This window comes from Sturnus vulgaris, chromosome 5 (assembly GCF_052056855.1).
Source record: "Sturnus vulgaris isolate bStuVul1 chromosome 5, bStuVul1.hap1, whole genome shotgun sequence".
In the NCBI taxonomy this organism is placed as follows: Eukaryota; Metazoa; Chordata; class Aves; order Passeriformes; family Sturnidae; genus Sturnus; species Sturnus vulgaris.
Window position 1 is genome coordinate 24,621,425 of NC_142247.1, and position 12,021 is coordinate 24,633,445.

Below are 12,021 nucleotides of genomic sequence, written 5' to 3' on the forward strand. Positions count from 1 at the left end.
AAATCTTCATTGCCTGCTGCCATCCCCTGAATGCCTTTATGTGTCTGTGTGACACCCAGTCACCAAGGCACCTAAGCAGCACAGAGCTGTTCATATTTCATTGGAGCAGAACCATACCCTAAACTGTGAAATCCATTTTTCCCCCAGTGTGCAGAAGACCTATAAGAAACATGTAAATTTGTTGAAGAAATACAGAACTACCCATTTCAAGTGTGTTGTTATTTATAACTACTGCTCTGACAATTGAGCTACTTCCTTTGGCTTCTTTGACAATGTTAACCTTGGTCTACCCCTCAGCTACAGATACTGCTATCTTTGTGCATTCTCATGTCAGTATTTACAAGGTCACACAAAAAGCAGAAGTCTGCTCTTGCTCAGCTTTGCTAAATGAAAGAGAAAACATGTCTTTCTTCATTGGTATCAGCACTGTCACAAATGTCAGAACACATAAAACTTCAACTCAAGCACCATAAAAACAACAATCCACAAAAACAGGCATTTGCTAAAGGCATCTCAGTGAAGGTGACCAGAGCTGCCTGGGCTTAGTGACCATATATCCTTTTGCTGTTACTTAGAGAATTTGGTAACATAGAGCATATCAGTAATTTTAGAAGAACAAAGGAATACTGAAAAGCAAAGCCTAAAATGAAGTAAATTGAAACCCTCTCAGGGAAAAGCAGTGCAAGGACAGTATTTCAATTTACTTGAAGTTTCTGAAGATGTAGCTATGGTGAAAAAGAGGAATCAAACAATGGTTTTATTCACTCTGATTTACTGATTCCCTCTGTTCTGTAATCACTCTAGCCAAGAGTAATTTTTCATTACATTAAGCACAAAACAAGCTCTAAAAAGCTTTTGTGGCCTGCTTGAAAACTCCTCGTTTTAAAATCACAGTTTATTTGAAAGACTTACCTGGCTGAAAGAATGAAGGATCTCTCTACGCTTTCAATGTTCAGTTCATTCTGATACGCTTCCTGGGTTGGCTTCTTAACCTTTAGCCAACAGAGAAAACTTCACATTCAAACTGAAATGGTACTTTTGCCATTACTTTAGTTTTAATTCCTGTAAAATCTCTTACATTTTTATTGCAGAAGGGGAACACTGGAGAGAAAATACTCAGAAATAGAAATCATATACCAGTCCAGAGGGCCGAGCTACACTACAATTACATGCAGCCCATCCTTTTATTTCACTGGCCCTCGTACAAACACAGGAGGATGAAACTCAAGAGCTGTCAGACACCTTCCACACAGGCCCAGTCATGTTGTTCCCTGAGCACCTCCTGCAACTGGACAAAAAAAGGCACTGCTGCTGCTGCTGCAGGACGAGATGTAGCCCACTGGTGTACCCCAGAGTGGGCAAGGACTGGACTACTCTGCTGATCCTTCTGAGCTACCAAATTTCAAACATAAGAGGGCTTACAAGTTAAGAGTGGGTCTGAGCTGCTGCAAGACATCTGCAGGCAAAGGAGATTTTGCAGCTCTGCTTGCAAAACTTTGGACCTGAGTGCCAGATCTGCACTGCAACTGGACTCGGTGATTTTTTCTGACAAGATTGGAAACAATGACTCCCAGGGCAATGATTTGGTGTTCCCATTAACTGTCATGTCAGTGACTGAGTCATTATATGGCATGCATGTCCCTTATCATTACCTGGCAGGGCTTAAGGCTTAACTTTGATGCTTTTCACAAGGGATCAGGAAGAAAAGTCATATCTTCCCTCACAGTTAGCAAATCTCTGTAAACCACAGAGAACTGATCCACCAGGGTCTTATCAGGCAAAGATGCCTAATCTCTGGGTGTCAGCAATAAAAAGCAGTTAAAAGGCGGAAGTGAGGCAGTCTAAACAAAATACAAAAAATAAGTAGGCAGACTATTCCAGAGTAGGACAACACTGGGTGAAATGAAGCCAAGATGATCCTGTAGTAACAGAATATTTAGGGAAACCTAGATTATTCAAAAAACATTAAGCCTGTAGGATTGCTCTAGAACATAAGTAGAATTAATATCTCTTGCCAACAGTAAACACGGTTGCCTTTTCAAAGTTTGAAGGCCTGAGTTTAGGTAGATTTGGAGAAAGGCTCACTTTAACAAGCAACTCACCTTCATTCCAGCCAATGACAGCATATTGTTCAGTTTATACATTCCTGACTGAACTGGAGTAGTATACAACAGGGCATCATTGAACTGTAATACAAAATGCTTTTTAATGACTAAAGTTTGTTAAACAACAGGTAATTTCAGATGCATTTCACTGGAAGTACAGAACTCTTACAGCACTGAGATAACTGTCCAGAAGGGTATCCTCTACTTCCTCTTATTCCACTTAGAATCCAAGAAACATTTCCATGCATGAATTTAGATAACAATAGGTATCTATTTATATCCTCCTTGTGTAAATATATATTTGGCACATGAGTAAACAGTGCATGGATGTCAAAGAACAGGCTGTCAAAAGGGACACAAATGCTCCTCGTGTACACAGGCATATAATATTGCAAACTACTTTAAAAGGATATTAGAATTAACCATTCAAACAAATCAAAGCAATCCAGAAGCTAGGAGATAGCAGAATGGATTAGCAATTTATAAGGAAAAACTTAACCATATATTGTGAATTTTACCAGTTTAAAGTGAATCTATTGTTTATTTCCTGTTCTACCAGATTTGGATTCGTTCAGTGCATTTACTGAACAGTCACCAAGATTTTCTTATTTTCTGTGGCGTACAACACATGGATCCAAACTTCATTTACTACACATAAACAAATACCAAAACCTGAAGTGTCTAATAAGTTTTTGCTATGCAATTCTCTGCAAAATAACCAAATGTTTAATTTAATTACTTAATCTTTGCAACATGGTAAATAGAAAAATTACTGTGTCTAACGGTATGAATGCTAGCCTGTACCATGTATATCTAAGAAAAACCCCAAATGAATAAAAAACCCTTGCCAAAAAAAAAAAAAAAACAAAAAAAAACCAAAACAAAACAAAAACCAAAACAACAACAACAAAAAAAACAAACAAACAAACAAAAAAAAACCCAACAAAACACCAAAAAAACCCAAAAAACAAAAAACCGAGACAATCCAAGACAGAGACACTGAAATTAGCAATATCTGGTTTGTGAAGCTTGAGATAGCACGACATCTCAGAGTATTTCCATAACTGGTATAATACATACTCCAGGACTTCCTAGGGAAGTATTTCTTCATATTAGGGTAACTACAAGATAGAATTCAGCCAGGACTGTGGACCATTAATGCCATAAATTACAGGACAACAGTTGCTTTACTGTCTAAATAGAAGAGATAAACAAAACGTTCAAGTGGAAACAGAAACTTCAGAGATGCATAGAAGTTTCAAAACAAAGCAGTAGGAGAGACAGGAAGAGAACCCAGTACTTGACTTCCACCCAGAGCTCTGCTCAGGATGCACGTGGGCTCCTGCAAGGGGAAGGAGAGAGGAGGAGGGAGACAGAAGGAAGGAAAGGAGGGAGGGAAGGGTGCAGTAGCAGCAACAAGAGTTCTAGGTTTTAAGATCTGGTACAGCTAAGAGGGATGGAGTAACTGTGCTACCTTCCACAGTACCACAGATAATGTCTTCTCATGAAAGCTCACAGATTTTAAATAAGCATTGTTCAAAATAGTACACTTGAGTGAGAAATGGTTTTCCATTAGAATTAGTGCACATGCCACAGATAATATCTCTACATTAGATCTGGCTGAACTGAACATCAACAATTAGCAATTTTTCTACTACCTGCAGTTACTAGTTATGTTTGCAGTGTAATGTTTTAACTGCCAGAAATTACACCAGGATAAGGCACATAGCAACATACATAGCATCTTACCAGAAAAAACATCCTTGGCTGCATGACCTTCCGTGATAGCTTCATCAGTGTTCCCTCTTTCAAAAAGACCTAGTAAATTAAAACAAGAAATGTAAAACTCAGCTTTTTAGGGCACAATCCATGCAAATGAGCTGACTTTTTTATAACTATTATCATGATTATTATTAGTATTACTCCACTAGAAGTGCTGCACAAGTTTTGGGATTTGGAGTTCCCTTTCTGAGAAAAGTTGTTTATCCGTAGGTTTCTCTAAAAGTGAGTGTGGATGACTGCATTCATTTTCCACGCTGCATGTGAAACCGTGAGAAATACAGGCTTAAGTCTGAGGACAAAAACCTGCCTGCAAGATCTGGCAAGGAATCATATTCTAAAAATTCTAAGTTTCTGTAGATAAATGTCTAAAAAAAACCCCCACACATATGGAGCAGCAGTATTCATTTGAGTGTTAGAACCTAATAATGAAGCAATGGACCAATTTTCTTCTTGGTATATTCCAGCATCAGTCTTTGCTTGCATATCATCTTCACTTTCACTGCACTTCCACTATAATCTGCTGAATGCCATGTGGGGCACTTACCCTTCCTGGCTGTACGATCTCATGGTGTCCATTCAAACTGTACTGGATCTGCATGAGTTTCTGAAAATTATCCTATGAGGGAAAAAAGCAGAAGGTAAGTACTCGCCCTTGCATTCATGATTTCTTTTAAGGAACAAAAACATGAGAGAAAGAGAGAGAGAAAGAGAAAGCTTTAATCAACCAGCTTCATAAGGCAAAATACTTACTCCCTGCTTCATGATGTCATTGGCATGGTTTGCAACTTCTATGACAACAGCTAATGCATCTGAAAGACGAAGGAATGATGTTTTAGTTATACAGACCAGTTAGCATTAGTATAATGTAAAGCACAGATACCATACTGCATTTCCACATCATTGCAAGATTGAAGGATCTTATTGTACAGTCACTGCATTCAGAAGCACTTCCCAAAAATCCCAGAGTCTTTGGATCATAGTTTAATAAGTATGCTCTAGTCATAGATGCAAGTCATTGTTTCAACCAACAGTGCTGATTATTTCTTACAGCTACTCAAAACAGTCCACAGGCAAAGTTAAATTCCAGTTTCTAACATAACAAATTACTTAGTATACTTAGAGCAGAAAAGTTAACAACATTTTAACAGAGACTCTGCAGGGACGAGTCTCTTTGCAATTTTGCCCAAATGTCATCACTGCCATTCATGGAAGACTACCTAGAAAAATTATATAAATCTTTGCCATTTCTGTAATACCAAAAGAAATATAAATCTCTGGGAAAAAAGTTACCAAATATCAGCAACTTTATTAAGTACTGATATTTAATAACCAGCAACTCAACTGTAAAATATCCTAAGGTGTAAGTGCAAAAAGCAGTTACATTAAATGATTATGTGAATAGTGAGTGCTCAGTTCAAGGGTCCATCCCATACAAAGATGTTATCCAAAAACCTGCAATTTACTTAAGCAGAAGAAAGACACTGAACAGCAAGCTAGAACAACTATTCTGATGAAATGTAGTCTCTAAAGCATTTAGCACCTTCTGAGTAACTGAATTACAGTCAAGCACTTCAAAGAAAGGAATAAATTTGGTTAAAAGTCCACAGAGAAGCCTACCAAACCAGGTAAAACCAAAGCCTTGGTGTTTTCTCCTAGATAATCGTTAGAGAATTAGTACTGTAGAATGCATATACTTCCTTTATTGTTGACTCATATTCAGAAAGGAAGTATGTTAAAAGACAGCTTTCTGAACTGAAAGGTTCAGAAAGTCATGAAGCCATATAAGAAACTAAACAGACATGAACAAAAAGCTCCTTCTAAGCTAATCAAAGGAGAATTTTTGTAAAAGATTGTCATGAACCACGGCAATGCAAGCACAGTCAAACAGCTAAAATACATAGCACATATCAAACATTCGATCAAAACTTAAGTTTTGCTATAGATGTCATGGTATCAAGCAAGCTGGCTGAAATGTAGCTGGTGGTTTCCTTCTAGGAAATATTAGAGCTGCTTCATGCAAAACCCTCCCCAGCTCCCACCCACGTGAAAGAAGATGAAGGGAAATGTAGCTAAATTCACAAAGATAGGAATGAGTACCTGATTTCCTCTGCTATACTTTCCTTCATCTCTCAGTTACTAAATATATATATTAAAACCTTAAAATTTTATTCATTGACTTCAAGAAAGATCAAAGAATTTTAGAGAAAATGATAAAATTTGCTGGCAATTGAAGGGAAAGTTCCAGGATCTCAGGACTATTTATACAGCCAACACTAAATGAATCTAAACAACAACATAAAATAATCTATAGGGTCAAAGTCCATAAACAAAGTGCTTTTTGGCAGGGAAGAGCATTCCACTTATACCACTTAGCTGAAGTAATGTATTCAAATGAAGGTCAGCAAGAAGAATTGTGCTATTTGTTTTTTTTTTTTTTCCAAGAGTACTAATCACAATCAAACCTAGTCTCCCTCTACACTCCTCCCCTTCACTCCCAGGCCCCTGCAGTGGAATTAAACAACTAAGCAAAGTTAGAAGTAAGTTAAGCTTAATTATTACAATGAAGATCTTGGTGACTAAAGATTAGATTCTCTTTTCTTACCCAAATTCTAAAATGGACTACCAAATATGTCAAATGTCAAATTAACAGTTATTGTTATAACTTAGCTTCAGCTTCTATCTTTGATATAAGAAGGGAGAGAAAAACACTGTGGAAGATATAACTACAAAAAACAGAGAAGCTGGAGAAACCACAAAAAAATGAAGTATATATTTAGGTTGCTCTCTTTTCAAGTGGCCAACTATTTAATATGCAATGCAAGTATTATTTTGTTCACAGCCAAAAGAAGTGCAAGATGAACTTGTTTCTCTCCTGAAGAGCCATCAGTTAAAATATTTTTGGCTTGTATCTTCAACATACTCAAATATGTCTAAATGTCCTAAGAAATATATTTACTCATCTATTTCATGGTCTTGTACCAGCAAACAAAGCAAACTTGGCTCAGTACATTGAAGGTATTCATTTATTGAAGTTCAATCAGCTACATCTGAATAACCCTTCTAAAGGTAATGGACTTGTACAAATGTGACAGAATCTCATGCAAATTAAATAGAAACATCAGCTGGGAGCATTTTTGTACTGCTGAGGCACTCTGAAGAAGGTAACAATCTGAATGTGCATTGCATTGACGTGCTTGAGTTAAACCATCTTAATCCTGCACTTCTACGAAATGCATGGTCCTGTCTCCTCTTCATCACCAACTACTTCTCATTTCCTCTGATCTCCTTTCTTGCCACATGCAAGCAAACTTGTGTAAGTAATGTGTTTTTGTGCAACTTCTGACAAGTCAAACTGGAGAACTCCTCAGTTTAAATATTACACATGGCAGCTCCTTCATACTGCTCACTTCTGCCACATGGATGCTTTTCCTGGCATACAGAGAGGAGAAGGCCAGAAAGGCTCATAGCTGGAGAGACCAGGCCTACTAAAGGTCTACAGATGGGACTGACTCTTTCAATGGCAGTGCCTGAAATATCTGTTTAAATTGCCTATGGAACTTTGCTCTTAGCTCTTGATTTCAACTCAAGCGTGAGCTGATATGACTGCCAGCTCCAAATTTTGTTGAAACACAAGCTTGTAATCTTTTAGTATCTCTGCTGAGAAACTTAGAACTAAATAGGAAACATTTCTATTACTGACTTAGCATTTTGCATTTAAAATCTGGAAACATTGGTATATTAGCAGTTATTTCTTTAAAGAGACATTTACCTTGAGTATCCCTATAGTCGGCAGATTCTTCCAAAAGATTCTTTAAATAATCTGTATAAAGAAAAAAATAATATAAAAATAGTTTTGTTAAATAAATAAACAACACCAGAAAGTAATAAACCCCATCTTTTTCCTGGAAATCTGTTGTTCAGATCTACTATTTAATTGACAAAGATCTGCTACTTCATCTCTGTTATAACCTTGACAGATTTAGAAGTGAAAACTAGCATTTCCATAATGAAAGTATATCAGCAAAGAGATGGGTTACTGAAATAGTGGTCTTCTACAGTGAAAAGTGATATATTGTATACATTATATATTCCAGAAAAAACAAGCAAATGAAAAATTAGTACATATTTCCAATACTTTACATTTAAGCTGATGCAAAAATTTTAGAAGATTATAGATATCTGTCTGAACACCTAAGCTAGTCTATAGGAGCTAATTAAAAAACTAGTCCATTACAGAAGATCTGATTATGATTAGTATTTTTCGGTAATAAAAACAATATACTTCCCTCAATGTTCAAATAGGCATTTTCTGGTTTTAATGACGCATGCAGTTCAACCACGAGATGGCACCCTCGATCCATTAAAGTCTTGGTAGTTTTAAGATCTATTTTACACTTTGCTAAAATTAACTCCAAATGTATGACTATACAAGAAAACATTCCCTTCGAGTTTCCATTCCCTGGTTGAGTGTCTAGTTCATCAAAAAGTGCAATACCTCATCAAAGATTTATATATATCCTCAGTAAAACGTCAACCATCTACTCTCTATAAGCTTTGAACTCCTTAAAATGAAAAGAAACCAAAACAGAAACATTCCAAGAGATATAGATTAGATTGATAAAAACAAGAAATAGTGATTTATAATTACCTTTTGAATGAAGTATTAATATTCTGGCAGATCTAAGGAAAACTAATTGCATGTAATGTAGCAATTTTATTAATTCAATTTTAGCTTCTCGGTTGTACAACCTTCATGTAGGAGTGAAATAATTCAACTCCCATATGCTTGCCCTACCCAAATTCATTCTTTCATTCAAAAAGGATCAGGAGCCAATTGTTCCTGCCTTCATAAGATGTCTTGCTTCATGCATGCCCCTCAGAGACCATTCAGTGTATTGTAATCTTTTCCTTATGCACAAAATTAAAAGGGAATTATGAAACATGTTTCTGCAGTACAATAGCTACGAAAAGTGAGAGAACTTGTCACAGTTAATGAAAACTTTGAGCAAAACAGAAGTACAGGAAGAGAAACATTTGGCACTGACACTTTATTGTTTGGCAGAAACCTAAGGGAGGATCCAAGGGTGAAGCATGAAGAGCAGGTTGGGGTGCAGGAAGAGGAACCAGCTGGGAGGCAGGGAGGGATCTCTGGGAAGCATGATTGGTTGGGCCATGGGAACACTCTGAGCTTTCTGCTCTCCTCAGAGTTCTGCCTTATCATTAGCAGGCTTTCGTCAACATGTGATTTTTTTAAGACAAGTCTGACCTGACACCAAAACTCATCCTGCTATACTCCATCAATATTGCATCCTTCATGCCCCTCAAAATCTTGTGCTGTAGTAGCTACCAACCATTCCAATGCAATATTTAGGTGGCCATTTATTCAATTAAAAAAAAAGAAAAGGTTAATCTTGCTTCACCTTGGGTTATTCTGGTAAGAGGCTTATATAAGGGGAAAAAAATTTAACAGGAGGTATTTTGAAAGGAACTGAGAAGCATTCACACCAAATTTAATTTGGCTTGGTTTAACCTGGAGGAACCTGTCACAGATACAACACCAGTTCCCCCCTCCTGCTCTGTCTGTGGATGGGTGGTCTCTCAAGTTAGAGCTGTACCATGTTGCTGAGGCATAGCATTCTTTGGACTCACTATTAAGCTACCAAATTAAAACTTTACAATTTCAACTTGATCTTCACTGGGGCCAGCACAAAAGACTCCAATGGGAATCTCCCAGTATAAAATATGAGTCTCTACAGGTCATACAGAAATAAGGCTCCCAAACCACACACTCACCTCTACAGGCTGGGAACAAGAGGTAAGGTGGGTATAAGTTCCTCATCTGCAAATGTACAGCTGGCACTCTAAGACACTGTCCCTGGTACATGAAGACATCCAATTTAACATCCAAAGTAATTGCAGTGGAAATATAAAACCAGAGACCCAAGATGGGAACTAATTATTTCTTGGCATATTCATGCTTTTTAAGATGTTTCCCAAAACACCACCACTCAAATCCATTTTTGTATGGGTCTTTTCCAGCATTTTAATTATATAATCAGTGAATAGAAGAAAGAAAAATCAAGATTTTAACCTAACTGCAGTCATTTAAAATTATATATTTAAACCAGAAGGCAGCCTTTTTCTTATAAAGCTGCATGCAGCTGCCAATAAAACTATGAAATCCTTAAAATGATAAATCGGTAATTTTCATCTTAGTACTCTCTTTATCTGGTAAGTGGACCTCAGTTCACAGCTAAAACTCAGCTTCAGAGAAGCATCAGCACAGATATTTTTAGTCTCTTCTGTGAATACACACTGGAAATTCTGTGCTTACAACAGCTTTCTGGAGGTACTGGCATAAACTATACAGACAAGCTGATTTCACAGACATGAAAAATGGTGCAGTAAAATTTTTGCAAGATTAAATAAATACTGAAGTTATATATAAGGTAAAATGGCATCTAATGTCTTCGCAGAAAAATATTCCCCTCTGAAATGAGCTTTCATTGTTTAGACTAGAAAGACCTTAATCATACCTTCAAAAGATCTTAATTCTGCTGGATATCCCAAAGCACAGCAAAAATAAAAGTAAAAAGCACATTAGCACTGTTCTTGTGATGAAAATTTCTGTATGCCTATTTCTACCTGACAGCAGCCCCCAGTTCTCTCTTCCTACTTGCTGGGGGCAGTGGCTATCACTTCTTCTGCTTAAAATTATCTCCTGCGTCATTAACTACTTTTTGTCTTGGGTTGTCTAATAGAATTAATTTAAACTCAAAGCAATTGTTCCATAGCATGTAACTGGCCTTGAGTCTGACAAGTCTATTTCCAACCTGCAAAGCTGCAGAGTGCAAAAAGGCTAATTTTTCATCCCACTCAGCCTCCTCTCACTCTAACCCAGCTAAGGATAATAAAAGACACTCTTTGCCAACCTTATGCTGTGAAAAAGAGGAGAGGCTTATCTTGCGACAATCAAGAGCCTGTTCATATTGCACAGTCTCAAGTCATCCTCTCAAATTAGAAGTTTTTGGGAGAATTACCTCTCCTTCATTTCTCAGAGGAGATCTCTGATTAACCTCCTCCATAAGCTATCTAATATTTACTGTACAGTGCTCAGGGCCAGTATATGAAGAAGTAGAAATCTACACTGGACTGGAGAAGCTATATAATTAAACAGAAACAGTGCTGAGCTGTGCATCTCCCTGGTTGATTTATGAGTCCACCTGCTCCTGCTTTTGTTAGTACAAAAGTAACTCCACTTCAAAGCACTGCAACAATCTTGTGGTGTGACCGAGTAGCAGCAGGTTACCAGTACAAAGCTGTCCCACTGACACAGAACATCTAAATAGGAAGAAATCCCTGCTGACTCAGGCCTCAGCTTCGTTTCCTGGATTATTTTCATTCCGCTGCTCTCACCCTCCTCCCCACAGATCCCCCCCATCTCCGGCCTAGGCAGCTGCTCCATGGTTACATCTCACCCACTGCAAAAAAAGATACAAATGCTTTGCATATCCTCCAGATGTTCATATAGTACAAGTTTATAGAGGCATTGCTCAATATTACACTGAGCTGTTGGAAGGTAACTAAGCCTATGGGTCATCCACAGAGACGTGGAAGAATAAGAACTCAAGGGCAACACACATACATGAAAGACTGGACAGGCGAAAAATGAAATAGATCCAAAACATCACTCTCCAGTTCCAGCATAATTAAATTCTTGGCCTGACCTCTTTTATTGCTCACATATAACAAGAGAAAATTATGTTTTTAAAATTTGCCACCAGCATGGTAATCCCATTCCTTTCAGCAGCATTTGCAGGTGTATTTAAAGCCAGGCAGCCACAATAAGGTCTGCAGACTGGGGACACCCACAATAACCTCTATCAGCACAGGATGAGGCTTTTCCAGGTTTAAAACAGTCTGTCCCAGCCACAGTGCCAGATAATCATCACGAGGAATTCCCCTTCAACATCTGAGTTTTGTTTCAGTGCCATCCATCCCTGACATCTCTCGCTCTGCTGTGTACATTGACAATGGCATTTGCTCCATCCTGATCCTCTATTCAACTAAACTCTGTTTCAATTAAAACCTTTGACCTTACCCAAGGCTCCACTGATTTTGAAGTGTATAACAA

The 12,021-nt window shown here is 37.7% G+C and overlaps 1 protein-coding gene across 1 annotated transcript in view; it reads right to left on the reverse strand.

The window, feature by feature from the left end:
* FGD6 (FYVE, RhoGEF and PH domain containing 6) overlaps positions 1-12,021 on the reverse strand; it is a 73,194-nt gene that overhangs the window by 17,033 nt on the left and 44,140 nt on the right. The window contains exons 9-14 of the mRNA XM_088165073.1: positions 7,657-7,707; positions 4,638-4,696; positions 4,432-4,503; positions 3,855-3,923; positions 2,103-2,186; positions 913-992 (exon numbers count right to left, since the gene is read on the reverse strand). Coding sequence (XP_088021199.1) covers positions 913-992; positions 2,103-2,186; positions 3,855-3,923; positions 4,432-4,503; positions 4,638-4,696; positions 7,657-7,707 — 415 coding nt within the window. The remainder of the gene's footprint in view (positions 1-912; positions 993-2,102; positions 2,187-3,854; positions 3,924-4,431; positions 4,504-4,637; positions 4,697-7,656; positions 7,708-12,021) is intronic.